Below are 23,113 nucleotides of genomic sequence, written 5' to 3'. Positions count from 1 at the left end.
ACTTTGAAATATAAATAACTTGGTTTCCATATGGCTTATGAAGGCAAATCTTTATTCAGTGCTTGAGCATAGATGCTAGATAGCATCAGGTACTAGTCTCAAAGGCCTCTCAGCCTTCCTATGTTAACTTAAAGAGTCCTCATTCTGCCTTTTGAATGAAAATCAACCTCTTACTAAAATTACTTACTGAGTGGAGGGAGTGGTGCAGCTCGCCCTACAGCATTCTCATCTCCGTCCCTGGATCCATGGTTCATCTCAATAGATAACAGGTTGATGTTTGGTCTTGGAGGGTTTTTTTTTTTTTCAGGAACTCTGGGCCTGAGCCGACACTAAGCACCACCTGTACGTAACCTCCCAGGACTGAAGGGAGCCATTATGCCATCATCACAATTCCATAAAGGATGCTATTTTGCTAACCAATTGAAGGAGGACCACAAGCATAGCAAGCCAAGTGGGAACTTGGACATGAGCTGGACACGCACTTCTCAGCCCTAAATTCAGTCTGTAAGAACCTAAATCCCTGACCTTTCAAGGAGCTTGGGAATGAAATGATAGTTCTCTGGCTCCTTGCTCTATGCTTTACAGTGCACACCTCCTTTCTTCCACTACTTCCACGTCATTGATTGACTTTCTGTGCATTGGGCAGGCGGACCTGGTTTTGGAGACTTTATAACTCTAATTTTTTTTAAACGATTATCCTAGAGGAATTAGGTTCAATGGGCTTGATGGGCACTTTGCCATTAGATAGAAGCAGTCCAGGGAAAGAATTCAAGTTTCCTATTGTCAGGGAGGGGCATCCCAGGAGGTTTCTCTGTGTTTTGATAAATGACTTTGGAGAAGTGATTCTTTTCTTTTAAGACATTTATTTATTTGAAAGAGCTACAGAGAGACAGGGAGAGACAGGGAAAGAGTTCTCTCATCTGCTGGTTCACTCCGCAGATGGCTGCAACGCCAGGCCTGGGCTAGGCTAAAGCCCAGAGCCAGCAGCTTCTTCTGGGTCTCCCACGTGAATGGCAGGGGCCCAAGTTTACTTGGGCTGTCTTCTGCTGCCGCTTTTTCCCAGGCCATTAGCAGGGAGCTGGATCAGAAGTGGAGCAGTGCAGATATAAACTGGTACCCATATGGTTGCTGACATCACAGGCGACAGTTTTACCCACTAAGCCACAGTGCTGAACCCCTCCAGTGAGTTTTGGGGACTGTTCTATACCATTTAAATTCAATAAGTAATTGCCATATCTTTTATTTTTTATTTAATCAGTACAGTCTCTTTAACATATTAACTTGTTCTTCACTTTGGACATTTGCAACATAGTGTGATAATCTATTCTTAATAGGAGTCATAGGAGTCATAAAGAACAAAACCAAAGCACAAAGTCTTCATTAATGGAAAAACTCTTGTTTTGAGCAAAATCATTAACATTAGGTAACCTATGTGGGTGAGCATTTAATTGAAAGTCAAACATGAAACATGGAAATTAATGTTGGCCAACAAGGAAAGATACTGGTGGTGCTTCTGTTGTTTTTGATTTAGATAATGCAGAGGATCTCAGGCTTGGATTGAGCTGGGGCCATTAAATACTGAAATATCCTTGAAAGTTCCTGACATATTATATATTGATCCATCTCCATGGGCTTTTTCTCTGAAGTTATTGATATTACTGCCTGGATTTCAAAATTGCAATTTGATTTATGTTATCCCATTCATTTAATCCCTACTTTGTATGTGTGCATTGTAATTCCCACCTGGGTACATACAAACCACCAGCCTGGAGTCTGTGGCAGACAAGTAATTCCATTTAACAGCTGTTAAATAGGGGAATCCACAGGTAGCTTTCACTCAAATGTTAATTGCTCTCAGCGCTTTGCTCATAAACCCACCCTGAAGTCAGTACTTTAAGCTCTATTGCAGAGATGTCAAAGATAAGTTACAGGCATCCTAGCAAAAAGGAGGATGGGCTCAGTCCTAGAACTGAGTGAATGTGCCTAGGCCCCTGAAACCAATACCAGCATGGAAATTAAAAAGTGATTGATGCTGGTAAGGCACTTGTTTCCTAGATGGTAAAGTTTTGGGGAAAAAAAACCTCCTAAAACCCACAGTGAAAGAGTCAGAAAACAGTTCCAAAATCTGACTGTACAAAGAGGCTCGAAGTCCACCAGCAAACTGCCAAACTGTACCACAGTCCCAAGCTGGGATAGAGGTTGTACATTATCTGCTGTTTTGGAATTCACTAAGCAAATGAAGAGTGGATTTGGAATTAAGCAAACGAACGCGGAGATTTTATTGGAGCCAGCTGTTTTGAATGTTGCATTGATGATCACTTTGTACACAGTGGTGTAGCAAATGCCTGGGAGGCTTATTGGATTATTATTTTTTTTACCAACAACTGTCTGGAGTAAACAAGTACCCTAAGAGGAAATAAAATCAATAGTATGATTTGGAATCTAAACTTCAGTTTCTTCATCTATAAAATGAGGTCATTAAACTACAGGCAGTCTCCAGTTAGAATCATTCTGCTTAAGAGTTTTCAACTTTATGGTGGTACAAAGTGATACAGAAACTGAGCGCCCAAACAGCACCTTGAATAGGCACACATGCCAGATAACATCAGGGTCAAACCTACTAACCACCTTCCTTTGCTTAACCACTGAATTGAGGGAGTGGTCCACCCAGGCCTTACAAGATTCTAATTGTCGCTCCCCCTCTTCATGGAGGAGCAACACTAAGCCCTGCCTAGGCTTCATATCTGAGTCACGGCACCATTATGTCGCTCCCCCTCTTCGTGGAGGAACGACACAAGACCCTGCCTAGGCTTCATATCCGAGTCACGGCACCATTATGTCGCTCCCCCTCTTCGTGGAGGAACGACACAAGACCCTGCCTAGGCTTCATATCCGAGTCACGGCACCATTATGTCGCTCCCCGTCTTCGTGGAGGAACGACACAGGACCCTGCGCTGTTCTTTCGTCTGCTCGGCCCTCCCCGGGTTTGCTGCTGGTTCTTCCCGGGTTGGCTACTATCCCTTCCACCTCCGTGGAAGGGCAGTTCCCCCTGGCCGCATTCCCCACTTCCGCAGGGGAGCGGCACACCGCCGGCCGGCTTTCTCGGGGGCTGCACAGGTGTTCCCCTTAGATGTTCCCCTTAGATGTTCCTGGTGCATGCCGTCTCTCTCCTCCTTTATAGTCCTCCTCCGCCAATCCTAACTCGGCTGCCCACACGCCGAGTACGCTGCTCTCCTCCAATCAGGAGTAGGTCCTACAGTTTATTGGTTGAACTGGAGGCAGCTGTGTAGAAGCTGTTTTCTCCTCTCCCAGCGCCATATTGTGGGAGAGCAGATGCATAGAATAAGTCTTAATTCCAGTAACAATATAGTCCGAGTTGCTCCCCACAGTGGGAGAGCAGATGCATAGAATAAGTCTTAATTCCAGTAACAGTATAGTCCGAGTTGCTCCCCACAGATCCCCCTTTCTTTTTATTTTTTGGCGTTGATACGCGCCTGTCTTCGGTGTCCCGCGGCACACACTCTGCTCTGCTTGCTAGAGTTGCCACAGGTTCTTACAAGTCCTATCAATCAGGCAAACCGAATCCAGGTCCTCTCTTCGCCATGTTGTGAGGAGGTTTTTAGGCGCTGATGTGTGCCTGTGTTCGGTGCCCCGCAGCGCATGCTCTGCTCTGCCTGCAGGGGCTTACAAGCCCTAACAATCAGGCAAACCGAATCCAAGCCTTCTCATTGCCATATTGTGGGGAGGCTTATTGGTGTTGATTCGTGCCTATCTTCGGTGACCTGCAGCTCATACTCTGGTCGAGCTGCTTGCTGGTGCTTACCGCCTTAATCAGGCAGACCGAATCCAAGCTCTCTCATTGCCATGTTGTGGGGTGACTTATTGGTGTTGATAATGTGCCTGTCTTCGGTGACCTGCGGCGCATAAGCTGCTAGCCGCCCGCAGGTGCTCACCACCTCCCTAATCAGGCAGACCGAATCCAAGCTCTCACATTGCAGTGTTGTAGGGAGGCCTCTCTATTTCTCTATTTCTCTATCTCCGGGCATTCCTATTTCTCCCATTTTACTTCTATCTTCCAGCATTCCTATTTCTCTCCTTTTACTTCTAAACTTCTGTTTCTCTTATCCCTGCGGCTTCCCGGCGGCGCTCGCCCCGAGGCTGCTTCTCGGCACCTCGCCCCGCAGCAGCTTCACGGCTCTGCGCGGCTTCCCGGCGCCTCGCCCCGCCGGCGGGTTCCCGGCTCTGCGCGCACGCTCCGCGGTCTCCATGCACTTCGCGCCCGCACCACGGCCTCGCGCCAGCCCCGCGTTCCCCATCTATTCACGCCCCGTGCTCTCTCTGCACGCAGCGGCTTCCGCGAATGTTTCCGCCACCACCGGCATTCAGTCCAAGTTCCCCGGACTAACCTGGCGAATCCTGGCGGCCCACGTCTCTGCCTCTGGTTCCAGATCTTCACCTCTTGCTCCCGGGGGTGACTTGAAGAATTCCAAGGTGGCTTATATCTCCGCCTCGGCCTGCACTCGCGGCTTCATCCTCCCTAACATTTTTCTCTACCCGGTATGTTTCCTTAAGTTTTCTTCCAACAATATTCCTCTCATTTCTCCTGGCTTCTCCCCACAGTTCGTATCCGAGTCCAAGTTTCTTACAGGTTTCACTTTCACTTTCAACCTGCAGTCCATATCTGAGTCTAAGTTTCTTCTTGCTTTCACTTTAAATCCTAACTTCTTTCCCACAGTCCATATCCGAGTCTCTGCCTAGGCTTTCAATAGCTTCTTCCGGCACCTAGGCTCTTTGATAGTCTCTCTCTCTGGTATTTTCCTGCTTCTTCCCTCCTAGGTTTCCTATCCGAGTCACGGCACCATTATGTCGCTCCCCCTCTTCATGGAGGAGCAACACTAAGCCCTGCCTAGGCTTCATATCCGAGTCACGGCACCATTATGTCGCTCCCCCTCTTCGTGGAGGAACGACACAGGACCCTGCGCTGTTCTTTCGTCTGCTCGGCCCTCCCCGGGTTTGCTGCTGGTTCTTCCCGGGTTGGCTACTATCCCTTCCACCTCCGTGGAAGGGCAGTTCCCCTGCGGAAGTGGGGAATGCGGCCAGGGGGAACTGCCCTTCCACGGAGGTGGAAGGGATAGTAGCCAACCCGGGAAGAACCAGCAGCAAACCCGGGGAGGGCCGAGCAGACGAAAGAACAGCGCAGGGTCCTGTGTCGTTCCTCCACGAAGAGGGGGAGCGACACTAATCACCAACTTGTGAGGTCATTTTCTTCTTAAATAGATAACACCTTAGTTGCCAGTACTGTCTTCAGGGGTTTCATTTAGGAAAATTCCGGGTCTGGGCAGGGGAATACCAGGTCCAGGGCAGAAAAGAACTACCACCTGCATGCAGCCCCCATACTGCCTGAGTGAGGAGCAATTGGCCATCATACCAACCAATCAGAGCGAGACAAATCGGTCAGGCTAAGTCTAATCTCACTACCTGTGGACCCCAAGGACCACCATGGTGAAACAGGGAAGGAATGTTTTGCCACCAGTCTAGCAACAAGCCTTGCTGCCTGACACCAAAGTTTTGCAGTTAGTTCATGATTCAGACCTGCTTTCCCTTTCTAACAATCTCTCTAACAACCCCAAGGCACCCTCATTGAGCAGGGAGGTATTTCTTGAGACTCCAAGGTCAGTTGGCCCCTCAGCTGTCAATAGATTAAGCTTTCCTTTTCCCTCAAATCTTGTCCTCATTATTTTGATTTGGCACTGAGGGCAAGGAACAAATTTTCAGTAGCCATACAAACTGAGTAGAAACTATTCTTTGAATTTTGAATATTGATCTTTCTCTGGGCTTGCAATAAGTGGTACGATAGTCTTCTGTGATGATGGGCAGAGGCAGCTCCCAATCAACCACATTCTTTGGGGTAAATTACCACACGCTACAGTATATTGTATCACAAAGCCAAGGTGTACTAAACACATTCCCAGCTCACAAAATTTTCAGCTTACCCTGGGTTTATCAGGATGCAACACCATGGTAAGTCAAAGAGCACGTAAGTCCTGTCATGGTTTCTGGTATTTTACTATGTCTATGAGGTCACTAAAAAAGTAAGAATCAGCTACTCTCATTCGGGTACACCAAAACATCCTGAGCACTACCTGAGTGACTAGCGAAACAACCACGCTCATCCACAGAGATATGAGGGCTACGCAAAGGTCCAGCTGGAGTCAGACTAGGCGATGGAGGACGAGGAAGTGGGAGAGTTTTGAGGCTGACCTGCCTGGCCTCAGAATTCTTAATCCCTTGTGTACACTAAGTTCAGCTATCCAAATATATGTGTTTATTTATTTAATTACATTTGTTGAGTATTAAGTACTTACTATGTGCCAGATACAACACAAATGTAAAGGTACACAAAAGATCTAAAGGCTGATATTTATAGTTAATTTAGTTTTTATTTTTGCATGATAAAATGTAAAATTTCGCTTGCATTTCCACTTTCATAGTGAGTTATAGGCACTTCCTGAGGACACACAGTGCATGTAAATAATTATTTTGTAGTCAGTTGATGACTACCCTTTACTGATGACATAGGTGACATTGATGATAACAAGTTTCATCCTAAGAATGTTCCCCTTGTGATGGCACTTGAATATTGCATGTTGGCCATAACTGGAGATATGGGGAATTCAGTTATTCTTTTGGTAGTTTCCGCAAACCTAGAGACAGAAAATGTGTCCATCAATTTCAAAAGATAATATTCCAATAGCAGTAACTGATTCAATGTATTTTGCAGGCTTATAGAAATATTACTATTCATTACTATTCAATAAACAAATTGAAGAGACTTCCACAGGCTTTGTTGTTTTGTTAATGATTACATTCATATTTAATAGCAAACATATATACATACCAAACAAATGGGCTCGTCTCTCTCAAAAAATATAGACTTTAAGGATAGGAGTTAGATAGGTAGATACAAAATATCCATCTGCTTCTTTTCTAATTCTTCTAATACTTGTATTTCTCAGCTTTCTTCCTATCCATTCATTTGTTCTTTAGCTCTTTGTTTACTGTTCCTCTCTTCATCAATATTTGTTCCCTAACTCTATCATAAGAAATTGTTTCTGCTTCTATAAGTGCATCCTCCGGGTATCTCTAGAGCAACAAGGCCATAATAAGACAAGATACCCAAGAAGCCACAGTACTAATCCACATTCCAGTGATCCTTGTTTATGTCCTATATACAATTTATATCACTACAAGTTAATCCTCAACTACTGTAGCAAGTTCCCAGGAAACATTTCACACAGCCTCACAAACTATCCCAAACTTACTGTAATGTCTCTGCTTTTCTACTGAGAACTCAGAGTTCTCACCGGGAAATGCCATGCTTATGCCTCCAATGTAAACCCCCTGATTTGTAGGTCTGCTAGTAATGGTATCCTCGCTACTACAAGGCATGCTCTGAAATTCAGATGTCAAAGCAACATGACTGTATTACAGAGTTTCTCAAAACTGCCAATCCATACATGCAGGTTACCAAGAGAAAGGAAGTCCTGCTGGAATGGAAATGAACACTGTTCCGCCTTCATCAAGATCATCTTGCCACCATAGAAATAAAAACATCAGCTGCATGAAACAGTGTACTCAATAACTTGTTGATGTACATTCTATTTAAGCAGCTTATCTCATTATGGCACCAGTCCATGTATGACACTTTGTATAGCTCTGCTTTATTGTCTAGTTTAGAAGAACAATATCTTTCTCCACTTAGATCTCCAATACTTTACAAGATATCCTAGTAGTAATGCTGATGCAGGGAAGAGCCTTTCCATGTTTATTAAAGTGAGAGAACTCACACTTGCATCCATGGAGAAGTGGGACTGAGATGGTTGGTGGCTAACTGGATGCTCTCTTCACAGTCAGCCCACTCCTCCAACCACTAAGGTCATGTTGTTGGATCAGGTTCATCTTGCCAGACTCTTTGCTCCCTTATGATGAGGCCTCTTCCTACAGGCTGCTCAGTCCTCATGTTAATGGAGCTCTTGCTAATCTGTCCCACTATATCATCACATATATCTTAACTCCACTTGGATCCAGCTTGTATGTAAAATTAAACTCAATCTGAATGCATTATACGTGCCTTTATTCATTAGATCATCTTTATTGGGCCGTGTGTGCTAGGTGGTGCAGAAGCTGTGGAACAGGAAGGTCGTGGCATTCACCAAAAAGAACCAGGAGAATAATTGAGGATAAAATACATGCATAAATACATATAACTATTTACTAATTCTAATAAGCAGAGGGCAAGTATAAAATACTATGGGAGATATGTGACATATGATTCAAAGAATAAAAATATTTGACTAAGAAGCTGCATTTGTGTTAAGCTTTGATGGATGTTTATGGTTTATGATAAGACAGAAGGTTAATGTAGAAACAACATTAAGATTGATCAACCATTGGATGTTTTTAACTGTGCAACTTCATTTGTACCCACTCCATGCCATGTGAAACCTGAACTCATGGTTGATAATTGCTCATGCTCTAATCTTTACACAGTGCATAAAATTCAAGCAAGCAATTCAAGGATAATGCTGTAGTCACTGTTTCTACATTTAAAGTGAAAGAACACAATTGATTTCTGGTGTGTTGTCAGACTAGTGCTTTGAAAATGTGAATAAAAGAACAGTGATTGATCTAAATGGTTTGAAAGTTAACTTTACAATAGCTATGTTTGTATAAGGCAGTGATTATTGTCTTGGGAGGCCTGACTGTAATTTGAAAGCATTTCTCCTTAAATCAGAGTAAACTTTTATACTATCAGCAATTTCTTTGCATCCTTTCTTTACTAAACTTTGCTTCCTATGCTCCAATTAGATTGATTTGGATCTCATTAATTCAGTGTCTAAAAGCTTTAGTATATGAAAATGAATAATTTGATGAACAATGGCAATTTAAACCTGTTTCTTTAACAGCAGTTTTAGTCTAAAGTAGACCACCCAGGTTTATTCTGTAACATTTGGAGACTACCTCTTCCACTTGTATTCTTTAGAACCAAATTTCTTGTTGATTTCTGAGAAATAAACATTAACAATAATTCACAAAGAAACTCCCTCCCATTTCCTGAGTATTGTAACAACTCTAAGTGTTGACATGTTTGGACTCATGGAAAGCAGCTCCTCTCATTTCATATAATAAAAAAATAAGAGTTTTCCCAGGGGGAAGCTGAGAGATTCTTTGAGCTGAACACCAGGGAATATTTTGTTCTAAACTTGTTTCATGAAAGAATTCTATTCTCCTCAATAAAAGAAAATAAATAAATACAGATCCATCAAGGCCAGCAGAGGGGAAGAAAACTAGTGGAAGAGGCACCTGGACTACATGGCTGCACTCTGTCCCCAACACTCCTTGTCCCTCTGAGACTAATTAGTTCCTACTTCAGTCATGCTCAAAGGAGATGATGCCTCCCTTAACAGTGCCTTACAACTTGCTCTGTTTGCACCACTGAGGCTGTCTGAAACTCTTAAATAAGACTGACCGAAGCTTGAGGAGTAACAGAGGAAAGCCAGTGTGGAGAGTATTGACTCTAGATAACAGGCTTGTAAGATACAGCTTACTCTCCACGTTCTCAGGCAATGTGTGTCCTTGTATGACCTCAAGAAAGGGGGTGGGGAGGGGTCCTATCTAAATCCTTCTCTTTCCAGTGGAAACATAAAATACAGAAAGATCTTAGCTTTTACTGATCATCAAATACCTCAAAGTCTATGCTGAAAGAGTGAGTTTATCCCTTTCTCCCACCTACCCACTACTGTCATCCTTAAACTTCAGTGCCCGCTAGAATCACTAGAGAGAAGAGTGAACATGAGAATCTACAGATCCTACTGCCAGACAGTTTGACTCAATAGGACTGGAATGGTACTGGAGAATCTCTATTTTAATGGATGCCCCAGGAGATTTTAATTCAAGTTTCTTGGACCACATATTGATACACTCTACACTAGAGACTTTGTTGACGCTTTTCCACATATTTCCTAGTAACTGTGTCTGTGAATGATCTTCAAGGAAAGCCAAGACTTATCTACAATCACAGTCATACAGTTTCAGAAGGCTGCACTGGGCATAATGATCCTTTCAGACCATAAATCAAATACATTTATATGACACACACATGAAATAATACAAGTACCCCTATATAAAACGTGCTACCACCTTTGAATGTACCCTTGGGAAAGGTACTTACCTAAGTCCCCAAAATGAAAACTTTTGGCTAAATCTTTGGTACAGTCAGTTAATCTCTCATTCAATACATTTTCTAGGCATTAAAGTTTCTCCTATTTCAGGTCAGCATTATGACACAATGGTTAATTTGCTTGCCGTACCATATCAGAGCGCCAGTTCAAGACCCAACTGCTTTGCTTCTGATTCAGCTCTCTGCTAATGCGCCTAGGAAGTTCACAGAAGGTGACCCAGTGTTTGTGCCCCTGCCACCCACATGGGAGACCCAGATGGAGTTCCAGGCTCCTAGTTTGGGTCTGGCACAGCCCTAACCATTCTTTCTATTTGAGGAATGAACTACTAGTTGGAAGATCTCTTTCTCTATCTCTCCCTCTAGCTCTCTCTGTTGCTCTGTCTTTCAAATAAATAAAGCATTCTTTAAAAAAATACAAAACTTCTACTACTTTTAAAACATGAACATGGGGCTGGTACTGTGGCATAGCAGGTTAAGCCACTACCCGCAGTGCCAGCATCTCATATGGGCAACATTTTGAATCTGGGCTGCTCTACTTCCAAACCAGCTCTCTGCTATAGCCTGAGAAAGCAGTAGAAGATGACCCAAGTCCTTGGGACCCTGCACCCGTGTGTTCCATGTGATTGTCAATAGATTTTAAATTCAACTAATTAGAAAAATACTATCAAAACATTGTTATGACTTCAAAACCATTTTAAAATAACTTCCTTCTGTATTACTCAAAATATTGTCTACATTGGTTTAAAAAATAGCAAAAAATAGTATATCATATATATGAAATTGTTTTCATTCAGCTAAAGAAAATTATCAGTATACATATAGGATTACAGACTAAATATTCACTCTGAGAATACTGGACAACCACAACCCACAGCACAGAAACCAGGGTACTGACACTGTTGCAGATTCTCTTCAGTAATTCTTAAATTTCAATTTCCAGAGATTGTAGGGTTGGAATTATCAATATGAAATTTATGGATAAATTAAAAGAAAGCTTTAAAATGTTACTTGGTTTCCATCTTACTTCTACTTTCAAAATGTGAAAAGCTGTCTGAGATAGAAATGAAATTCTCAAAATGAAAGCTACTGTCATCTGTGAGAAGGTTTCTTTATGAACAGGATAAATAGAACCTTCAAATTAGCTTTACCAAGATAATTTAAATCTAGCTTAGGCCACACTTGTTGATTGTTTTGATTGGCCTGTGCCAGTGGACCAAAGCTAACTTACTGAAAGCATTGGAGTTCCACTCCACGTGCCACTCTACTTTTTATGATTATTAATGGAAACTACAAGTATCAAGTGACCCAGCATCATCTTCATTACAATGTAGTTAGCCTCAGCTTCAAGGAGGCATTTTTGTATACAAATGCTTTATAAGCATGAAGGCTCAAAATCTGCACATTAGTCAACTTCTTCAAGGAGGCCATTAAATCATGTTGACATTTTTGTTAATCATAATGTAAGCAAAACACCTAGATGGACTTGCTTGGTCTTTAACTTTGTGTATCAGGCGGAAGTCTGACTCCTGCTCTGTGAGCACCTCAGGAGCACTGAATTCGTGAATGTAGTGTGCTGTTCCTAGGGCCCATGGAGATGCTTCACAAATGTAACTTAAATGAGTAAATGAACGAATCAATGTAAATAAATTTCTTTTTTCTATCAACTTGGTATTATTTAACGAATAGCTATGTGCTCTTTTCTTTTCAAGCCTCGATCCTTCCTATGCCTTCAGTATGACAAATATAATTATTGATCAGGAAATTTTAACAGAGGCTCCTGAAATGCCTCACTTATTGCCAATGAATGCTTTATCTGCTGAAAGAATTCAGCTTCTTTCAGCTTCTCTACACACAAATGCAGGTCTCTCAATTTACTCCCACTAAAGTGAAAATCTATTTATTTAACAATCCATTGAACATCAAAAACTAAAGGTGTAATAAAGGACAAAAAGAACATGCAGATTCCAGTTCTATTGGAAGGTCTTAAAATGCAGTGAGAGAGAAATGACTGATACACAAATACCTAATAAATAGTTAATAAATGCCATAGATAAAGAGCAGGTCAAGTATTAGGAGGATAAATTAAACTAGTCATAACTAGTCTCTACTGGATTTGCATAAAGTTTTAGAAAAATGCCCAAAAATCAAGCCAATTTCATTAGTTCTATTTCATGTGTACTTTGTGAACAAGGGTTTTTATTGGCTTTAATGTTAAACATGTGATTCACAATTAACCCACAAGTGTTTACTATCTCATTATAACATGAAAGGATCATTAAATGTTCATGCCTAATTCCAGAATTCAAAAAAATTTCTTTTCTTGAAATTGTTAACACCATAATTTTATACACAATGTCCACCAACCAAAATTTTTAATGCAACAGTTTGATTTAAATACAGATAATATTCAAATGTTAGATATGATCTTGTTAATTCCAATGCAATGTACACTACTTGTTAACAGTCTTCCTGAAGCCAACATTGTTTTATTATTTGTTATCTTATGACTTAATATTAGATGATGTCACCTGAAGACCTTTTATTCACACATTTGCCATTTAGTTTGTAGCATTTAGATGCAGATGAATTTCTTCTGGGATGTTTGCATGAAAATTGCACTAAACTATTTTCTTGAGGATCTAGAGTATTTTGTTAAGTAGAATGTTTTTTAAGCAGATAAAAAAGGTGCATTGTCATTCCAGGCTTCAAATAACTCCAGAACATGGGGCTGGTCCATGGCTCTGCAAGTGGTCATGGTGTAATGGGGCGGTACACAATTCAGGCAACCTGACATGAATCTGCCCTCTCCACTCCATTCCACAATCCTCTCCTCCATTCCACAATCCTCTCCTCCATTCCTCATTCTACAGGTGGACCCAACTCTTTAATAGTTTGCCCATTCCCTGATAGGACTGTGGGGCTGAAGCAGGCAGTTTGTGATCCCTGAAGCTCATAGATCTGAGGGGCTAGCCCAGAGCTCCCCCAAATCTAAAAAAGCCTTCTCCTTTGGGGCCACACACTATGGATTTGGCTCTCCAGGGGGACAAGTGGTGTCAGAAGAAAATTTGTCTTGAGACTAAAGAACAAGACCAAACATGGTCTTGGACCAGAGGTTTCCAAACCGGCCATCCAAGACCAGACTTCCCCACATATAGCCATTTGGCCCCAATTTTTTAAAAATTAATTAGGTACCGGCCAGCGCCGCGGCTCACTAGGCTAATCCTCCGCCTTATGGCGCCGGCATACCAGGTTCTAGTCCCGGTCGGGGCGCCAGATTCTGTTCCGGTTGCCCCTCTTCCAGGCCAGCTCTCTGCTGTGGCCCGGGAGTGCAGTGGAGGATGGCCCAAGTACTTGGGCCCTGCACCCCATGGCAGACCAGGAGAAGCACCTGGCTCCTGCCTTCGGATCAGTGCGGTGCGCCAGCCGCGGTGCGCTGGCCACATCACGCCGGCCAGGGCGGCCATTGGAGGGTGAACCAACGGCAAAAGAAGACCTTTCTCTCTGTCTCTCTCTCTCACTGTCCACTCTGCCTGTCAAAAAATAAAAAATAAATAAATAAAAATAATAAAAAAATTAATTAGGTACCAATATCTTTAAATGTAAGATTTCAATTAGAAATCTGGATTTTGGGCCTCTCTAGAGGCAAAAATTAAGACTATCTGGCAAGGCAGTTTGGGTACACAACATTCTTGCAGGGCACTAAGTGTTTCTGGATACCATATGCCCTCCAGTAACTGGATACACTGCCTTGTCCTTATCCCCTACTGGAGATGGGGCCTCAACTGTCTTGTATCAGCATATATGTGCTGTTGTGCTGTGAGTAGCATCACAAGTACATATCATATCCAATGTATCTTTTATCTGTATCCAAAAGGGAGAAATGGAAGTCATGTCTCAATGTAATATGTTTCCAGTGGTCCTTATCACTCATTTATGTCCCTTTCTTGGCCCTACAGGAATCTATGTTTGTAAAATTATCTCAAACACATAGAACATCCCTAAATGCCTCCCCAAGGGACTCCTTATCACACACGCCCTGCCTCTCCAGTACACAACAAGCCCTAGTGTGAACCATAGAGACCCTGCTTTTAAGTCAGTGACCAACAAAAAGGAGGTCATAAAGGCAACTCAGGAGGCCAAGGTTGGGTCATTCTGAACTTGAGGGCCCCAAACATGTGAGTTCCATTCCCACGATTGCTTTGGAAATGAACAAGGCTCTTAGAGAGGAAACTATACGGGTGGTAGGTCCACAAGGCGGCCAGCTCAATAGATATCCTGGGCAACCAAGAACTGCCCCATGCATCCTCCTTGGGTCAGGGCTGCTTGCCCTAGACAAAACTCTGAGTGTCACAAAGGATGCTCAGTGAGTGCACTGAGGGTTTGAAGAGGGCAGAGAGCTAGAATTCAGCCCCGATAAACACAGGACTGAGGAAACGGGACCTCTTCCTCATCACCCTTCATTGTTCTGTGGCTGTGCCACTCTACTTGCCCTTTACAGAGGCGGAGATCTTGACGCAGGCCAGACGTTTCTCCCCACTGCTTAGAACGCCTTGGATGTAGTAGTTCCCGGTGACGAGCCAGTTGGGCAGCTCCATCTCAGGCACTGTGAAAACACGGCTGGGCAATGAGTAGGTACCCTCTTTAATGGGGCAGTGGCAGGGAAGCCCATCGACGTGCAGCAGCTCTGAGCACGACTTCCCAGGGGGAACGAGCATGTCCAGCACATTACAGACGTTGTCATAGGTGCAGCTGCCGAGCTGTTCCACGCAGGGGATCTTGATCCAGACACCTGCCACTTTCTTCTCCACAGTTAATACCACCTTCTGAGGAGACACGAGGGGTACACTGGTCTTGACCTCAGCACCGATGGTCACATTCCCGGGAATGACAATGGGGTCAGGTTCCAGCGTCAGGCTGTTGACGATTACAGGGTTTTTCCCGTCGTCACAGTTATCCCAAGAAAAGCTACTGAGGTGTGTCTGGCGGGAGCCCGCAGGGGCTGCGGGGCGGGCGGGAAGCAAGGTGATAGCAATGAGAAGCGCAGCTTGCATCAGAGAGTGCATCGCCAAGGGTGGCTCCATGCAGCCTTAACTGCTGTTAAAAAGACGTTTAAAAAGAGGATTACTTGAGGGATAAGTAAGACATAAAACCCACGACAATATACATGCTACCTCTCATGTTCAAGAAAATTAAAAAATTCAAATAAATGTGGAGAAGTCAGAATAAAATTCCCAGCTAGCATCAGTGCTATTTGGATGTAAAAATGATTGATAGCAATTTGCATATCATATTGGATACACAAAAAGTTGTCAAGCTTAATTAATATTAGAAATGATGACATATTTTCTAATCTAATTACTTTATCCACATGATCAAGGAGAAACCAAGACATTTGGTAATTACGAGAGGAGACTGTGACATATTTATTTACCAGTCTAAATCTTGCCAAATTGCTAAGGTAATTTCAAACTATGTTATCATTCCCTGAACATAAACAATGTGTTTACAATAAACTAGGTTTTGGGGGTCTGAAGTTTGTTTGATTTGAGGGAATTTTTAGAGTAAAGAATACAAAATTACTGACATAAATTCAGAGCCTTGAAAGACTCCAGAACAAGTGACGAATCGCAAGCATCCTCAACCCCACAATAATTCCCTCTGACCAAATATACAATATTTCCTGCAGTATTTTTGGTGTTATGCCATCAGGACGTTGGCTTAGACCTCCTAGACAGCTTGCCCTTTGGAGATTGTGCAATGCTGTGTCTGCAAGCTGGTTGAGCTAGATTAGCTCAACATAGGCTACGTAGCCATCCCCACTCTGCTACCAAGCAGGAGTAGCTACAAGCTCTCTCCCTGCAGGCAGATTGCTGGGCTTTCAATCCTTGCTTTATCTTCATTTGTGCTGCCATCAGCAGATTACCTGATCTCTCCAGGGGCTGCTTCCTTATCTAAACAATGGGAAAAACAATGTAAGAACACATATTTCCTGGATTTGTTGAGGATTACAGCATGATGTAAGACATGGGAAATATTTGACACAGCGTTGTAATGCTGCAAAGGCATTAATACTGACTAAAAATCAGAATGTTAGTGGACTGCAAGTACAGTGATAGAATCGTCTTTCCTGGGCATTATTCATGATCATTTCTACAGAGGTGTCTTTCTTAGTAGCTGTTAGTGGTAGAGTTTATCCCATTCCTGAATACCTAGAATAAACTTCAGAAGAGCTGCATCAAATTTTTAAATTATTTTATCCTTTCATTACAAAGTTGTACAGGTAAATATATATGTTAGGGAAGTCTGAGATTTTCTTTTTTTTTTTTCCTCAGTTCTTTTTTTTTTAACTTTTATTTAATGAATATAAATTTCCAAAGTACGATTTATGGATTATAATGGCTTCCCCCCAATACCGTCCCTCCCACCCACAACCCCCCCTTTCCCACTCCCTCTCCCCTTCCATTCACATCAAGATTCATTTTTGATTATCTTAATATACAGAAGATCAGCTTAGTATACATTAAGTAAGGATTTCAACAGTTTGCTCCCACACAGAAACATAAAGTGAAAAATAATAGATGATTTTTTTTAAATGATGATGAAATCAGATCAGACCTATTGTCATGTTTAATCCCAGTGAGAGTCAAGTTGGGAGTTGATAATTTCTTTTTTTCTTTCTTTTTTTTTTTTTTTACAGAGGATCAGTTTAGTATGCATTAAGTAAAGATTTCAACAGTTTGCACCCACATAGAAACACAAAGTGAAATATATTGTTTGAGTACTCGTTATAGCATTAAATCTCAATGCACAACACATTAAGGACAGAGATCCTACATGAGGAGTAAGTGCACAGTGACTCCTGTTGTTGACTTTACCAATTGACACTCCTGTCTATGGCATCAGTAATCTCCCTATGCACCAGTCATGAGTTTCCAAGGCTATGGAAGCCCTCTGGGTTCTCCGACTCTTATCTTGTTTAGACAAGGTCATAGTCAAAGTGGAGGTTCTCTCCTCCCTTCAGAGAAAGGTACCTCCTTCTTTGAAGACCTGTTCTTTCCACTGGGCTCTCACTCACAGAGATCTTTTTGCCAGAGTGTCTTGGCTTTCCATGCCTGAAATACTCTCATGGGCTTTTCAGCCAGATCCGAATGCCTTTAGGGCTGATTCTGAGGCCAGAGTGCTATTTAGGACATCTGCCATTCTATGAGTCTGCTGAGTATCTCACTTCCCATGTTGGATCACTCTCCCCTTTATTTATTCTATCGGTTAGTGTTAGCAGGTACTAGACTTGTTTATGTGCTCCCTTTGACTCTTAGTCCTTTCATTATGATCAATTGTGAACTGAAATTGATCACTTGGAATAGTGAGATGGCATTGGTACATGCCACCTTGATGGGATTGAATTGGAATCCCCTGGTATGTTTCTAACTCTACCATTTGGGGAAAGTCAGCTTGAGCATGTCCCAAATTATACCTCTCTTCCCTCTCTTATTCCCACTCTTATGTTTAACAGGGATCACATTTCAGTTAATTTTCAACACTTAAGAATAACTGTGTGATAATTACAGAATTAAACCAGTCATATTAAGTAGAACAGACAAAAAAACTACTAAGAGGGATAATGTATTAAGTTGTTCATTAACAGTCAGGGCTATGCTGATCAAGTCACCGTTTCCCATAGTGTCCATTTCACTTCAACAGGTTTCCTATTTGGTGTTCAGTCAGTTGTCACCGATCAGGGAGAACATATGGTATTTGTCCCTTTGGGACTGGCTTATTTCACTCAGCATGATGTGTTCCAGATTCCTCCTTTTTGTTGCAAATGACTGGATTTCGTTGTTTCTTACTGCAGTATAGTATTCTAAAGAGCACATATCCCATAATTTCTTTAGCCAGTCTACCGTTGATGGGCATTTAGGTTGGTTCCAGGTCTTGGCTATTGTGAATTGAGCTGCAATAAACATTAGGGTGCAGACCGCTTTTTTGTTTGCCAATTTAAATTCCTTTGGGTAAATTCCAAGGAGTGGGATGGCTGGGTCGAACGGTAGGGTTATCTTCAGGTTTCTGAGGAATCTCCAGACTGACTTCCAGAGTGGCTTGACCAGTTTGCATTCCCACCAATAGTGGGTTAGTGTCCCTTTTTCCCCACATCCTCGCCAGCATCTGTTGTTGGTAGATTTCTGTATGTGAGCCATTCTAACCGGGGTGAGGTGAAACCTCATTGTGGTTTTGATTTGCATTTCCCTGTTTGCTAGCGACCTTGAACATTTTTTCATGTGCCTGTTGGCCATTTGGATGTCCTCTTTTGAAAAATGTCTATTGAGGTCCTTGGCCCATCTCTTAAGTGGGTTGTTGGTTTTGTTTTTGTGGAGTTTCTTGATCTCTTTGTAGATTCTGGTTATTAACCCTTTATCTGTTGCATAGTTTGCAAATATTTTTTCCCATTCTGTTGGTTGTCTCTTCACTCTCCTGACTGTTTCTTTTGCAGTGCAGAAACTTCTCAATTTGATGCAATCCCAATAGTTGATTTTGGCTTTGACTGCCTGTGCCTCCTGGGTCTTTTCCAGAAATTCTTTGCCTGTGCCAATATCCTGAAGGGTTTCTCCAATGTTCTCTAGTAACTTGATGGTGTCAGGTCGTAGATTTAGGTCTTTAATCCATGTTGAGTGGATTTTTGTGTAAGGTGTAAGGTAGGGGTCTTGCTTCATGCTTCTGCACGTGGAAATCCAATTTTCCCAGCACCTTTTATTGAATAGACTGTCCTTGCTCCAGGAATTAGTTTTAGATCCTTGATCAAATATAAGTTGGCTGTAGATGTTTGGGTTGATTTCTGGTGTTTCAATTCTGTTCCATTGGTCTATCCATCTGTTTCTGTACCAGTACCATGCTGTTTTGATTACAACTGCCCTGTAGTATGTCCTGAAATCTGGTATTGTGATGCCTCCGGCTTTGTTTTTGTTGTACAAGATTGCTTTAGCTATTCGAGGTCTCTTGTGCCTCCATATAAATTTCAGCACCATTTTTTCCAGATCTGAGAAGAAGGTCTTCGGTATCTTGATTGGGATTGCATTGAATTTATAAATTGCTTTTGGGAGAATGGAGATTTTGATGATATTGATTCTTCCAATCCATGAGCATGGAAGATTTTTCCATTTCTTGGTATCCTCTTCTATTTCTTTCTTTAAGGTTTTGTAATTTTCATCGTAGAGATCTTTAACGTCCTTGGTTAAGTTTATTCCAAGGTATTTGATTGTTTTTGTAGCTATTGTGAATGGGATTGATCTTAGAAGTTCTTCCTCAGCCATGGCATTGTCTGTGTATACAAAGGCTGTTGATTTTTGTGCATTGATTTTATACCCTGCTACTTTGCCAAACTCTTCTATGAGTTCCAATAGTCTCTTAGTAGAGTTCTTTGGGTCCCCTAAATACAGAATCATGTCATCTGCAAAGAGGGATAGTTTGAGTTCTTCCTTCCCAATTTGTATCCCTTTAATTTCTTTTTCTTGCCTAATAGCTCTGGCTAGAACCTCCAGAACTATATTGAATAGCAGTGGTGAGAGTGGACATCCCTGTCTGGTACCAGATCTCAGTGGAAATGGAGGAGGCAAGATGGCGGAATAGGAAGGGAGCACACTGATAGTCCAGGGATAGATAGTTTAATAAAAGTGGAGATACTGCAGGTTCAAGGAAGAGTAGGGGAGGAAACAGCAGAAGAAACTCTTCCAGAACGGGTGATTCACAGCGGACCTGCGTGGAGAGCGTGGGAGCCCACAGTTCGGGACACCAGCGGCAGACTCAACACACCAGCGCTGGAACGCGAGGTGAGCCGAACCTCAATAGCCCGAGACACCAGCAGGCAAGCGGAGAGAGGAGACTAGAGGGAACGACCCCCGGGGAGGGGGGGAGTTCACCAGGCTAACTGGAAGAGAGAGAGAAAAAAAAAAGGTGACTGGTACGGACACGGGTTTCTCTCTCTCCGCTCACCTCTCAAGGGCGAGCAAGACAAAGAGCAGGCGCCATCTTGGACATACATCATAAGCAGAGCGACCTCAGGTCTGCACCGGCCCTGAGCCTAGCAGAAAAACCTGACTCTGGGCGGGGCGAATTAACAGGAGATTAGGACCTAGTAAATTTGTGGCGCTACTGAACTGAGACTGTGAAAAAAGAGATGGTGGGGGAGAGAACTCACAGAATTCACGTGAGCACTCTCCAGAGACGCTACAATTCCGTAACTTTGGCAACCCAGTGGGAGACTGAAGGAGAATTTGAGCCCACTCTGAGGGCCTAACAGGCTCCCTGTGTGGTCCTTGGGAAAGAGCTTCCAATCTCTGGCTCTTGTGGGTATATCATTTGCCTGCTAACTACCTCCAACTTCGTTCAGCTGTGCAGAATTACTTCCCTTTTGAATCAAAAAAAAGAGAGAGAGAGAGAGAGAGGTTTACCACGCCTAACCTTTGGCACACCAAACAGAGCTCTCAGGCCACACCCATCTCAAGCCCTAAGGCTCCATCAAAAACAGATAGTCCACTTAATCTAGAGTCATAGTATAACAAGAAAAAGCACCACAGTGAAGAAACCAAATATCTCCAATATGCCAAATAACAAATGCAAAAACTGAGGTAATAAAAACAAGGAAGTCACCATGAAGCCCTCAAATGAAAAAGACACCCCAATTCAAGATTATGAAGATGATGACATAGAAGAAATGCAAGAAGCAGATCTCAAAAAATTGATAAGAACATTAAGAAGTTCTCAAAAACAAATTCTTGAACTACAGAAATCCTTAATGGACAAGATAGAAAATCTCTCTCGTGAAAATGAAATATTAAGGAGGAATCAAAATGAAATGAAACAACTAGTACAACAGGAAACTGTGATAGTGACTGAAGTGAAGAATTCAATAGATCAAATGAAAAACACAATAGAGAGCCTTACAAACAGAATGGGTTAAGCAGAAGAGAGAATATCGGACTTAGAAGACAGAGAACAGGAAAGGATACAGTCAGACCAAAGAAAAGAAGAGGAAATTAGAAATCTAAAATATATTGTCGGGAATCTTCAGAGATTTTCTTTCTTGCATAGTAATTTACTGTTTTTTTTTTTTAAATATTTGTTTATTTATTTATTTGAGAGTCAGAGTTACAGAGAAAGAGAGAGACAGAGAGAAAGTCTTCCACCCACTAGTTCACTCCCCAGATGGCCTCAGCCAGCAGCCGGGAGCTTTCTTCGGGTACAGGGGTCCAAGCACTTAGGCCATCTTCTACTGCCTTCTCAAACCATAGTAGAGAGCTAGATGGGAAGAGGAGCAGCCAGGACTTGAATCTCCCATATGGGATGAAGTGCCCCAGGTGGCTTTACCCACTACACCATAGCACCAGTCCCATATCTTAATTTACTTTAAATCTAGCTGACCTAAGTATCCTAAATACTTTTCACATGTGTAGGACTAATTTTCCTAGTGAGTTTATTTCTTCAAGGAATTTAAAGCAATGTAGAATCTAAGTTATTAAATGACTTAATTCAGATTTTTGATTAAAGACAAATTGGTAAATATTTTCCCACTGTGGGTTCTAGAGAATAAGAAAGAAAGCCTTCCAAGAACAGCTTTTCTTGTCTTTTAATATCAGAATTAATTGAATACTGTTTTCTTCTTTAAAATTTTCTCCTGGGGCCAGTGATGTGGCATACCCAATAAAGCTGCCACCTACAACACCAGTATCCCATATGGGTGCCAATTCATTTCCCAACTGCTCTACTTCTGATCCAGCTCCTTCCTAATGGCCCGGTAAAATCAGTGAAACCTGGCCCAAGTGTTTGGGTCTCTGCCACCCAAGTGAGAGACCTGAATGAACTCCTGGCTCCTGACTTTGACCTGGCCCAGAGCTTGCCAATACAGCCATCTGGGGAGTGAACCAGTGGATGGAAGATACCTCTTTGTCTCTGTCTCTGTCCCTCTCCTTCTGTAACTCTTTCAAATAAATAAACATTTTAAAATATTTTTTCTTTTTTTTTTTTTCCACAGGTTAGTTCAACTAAGATTCAAGCCCTTTTGTCATAGGATGCATGGGTCCTGGTTCTTATCTTCAACACAAGAAAGAATTTGAGCATGGGACACAAGTGGCAGATTCATTGACAAAGCAAAGTCCCACCCTCCAGGAGTGTATATTTGAGAATGAGCTGTAATCTCTGAGGTTTGGGGGCATCTTTTTATGTGATCTGGAGGCATGTGGGGTAATGTTTGGGCAGAGTTGGCCAGGAAAGGGCACAGATCCCCAGGAAGTAGGTGGCTGTCCATTTTCTGACCTGTTTAGGAACTCTTGGAAGTGCCACAGTGGCAAGCACATGATGGGAGTAACAGTGTCAGCTGTGGAAATTTTATGCAAGAACCTATAGGCCATCGCAGGGACAGTCAGCAACCATTGTCGATATTTTATGCCATGTCAGTTCTGGCCAGTGGCTTTGCCACAATATTGATTTTCAAAGTTTCAGAGACAACCCGGGAAAAGGGTTGGTGATATATTTCCTCTGGCTCTTTTTAAAATCCCTGTCTCCATGCCTATATTATTTTTGTCTTCAAAAATTTAAGTATGCTAATTTATATTTTATTTGAGTCTATTTCTTTCTGATAAACTGAAGAAGGGTAATAAACATATGCAGAACATCAGTGTGTGTGTGTTTGTCAATACACCCACAAACACACAGAAATGCTCCACATCACAATATTTCAGTCAACAAAGGGGCCCATAAATGATAGTGACTCCAACTGAACTGAAAAATTCCTGTTGCCTCCTGTTGTTAGTGTACGTTTTCTATGTTTAGATACACAAAAAGCGATTGTGTTACAAATGCTTGCATTATTCATTCCAGTAACAT

The 23,113-nt window shown here is 42.3% G+C and overlaps 1 protein-coding gene across 3 annotated transcripts in view; it reads right to left on the bottom strand.

Annotated features, from left to right (window-relative positions):
• Positions 1 to 6,406: 6,406 nt before the first annotated feature.
• LOC100357920 (ganglioside GM2 activator) overlaps positions 6,407 to 23,113 on the bottom strand; it is an 84,518-nt gene continuing 67,811 nt past the window's right edge. The window contains exons 3-4 of one of the 3 annotated variants that reach the window (XM_008266524.4): positions 14,730 to 15,334; positions 6,407 to 6,704 (exon numbers count right to left, since the gene is read on the bottom strand). In XM_008266524.4, the coding sequence (XP_008264746.2) occupies positions 6,679 to 6,704; positions 14,730 to 15,321 (618 nt within the window). In that variant the 5' untranslated portion in view covers positions 15,322 to 15,334 and the 3' untranslated portion in view covers positions 6,407 to 6,678. The other 2 variants (XM_051818785.2, XM_070072488.1) reach the window with 2 other exon arrangements.

Source organism: Oryctolagus cuniculus, chromosome 4, assembly GCF_964237555.1.
Source record: "Oryctolagus cuniculus chromosome 4, mOryCun1.1, whole genome shotgun sequence".
Classification (NCBI taxonomy): domain Eukaryota; kingdom Metazoa; phylum Chordata; class Mammalia; order Lagomorpha; family Leporidae; genus Oryctolagus; species Oryctolagus cuniculus.
This window is presented reverse-complemented; position numbering and strand designations above follow the sequence as displayed.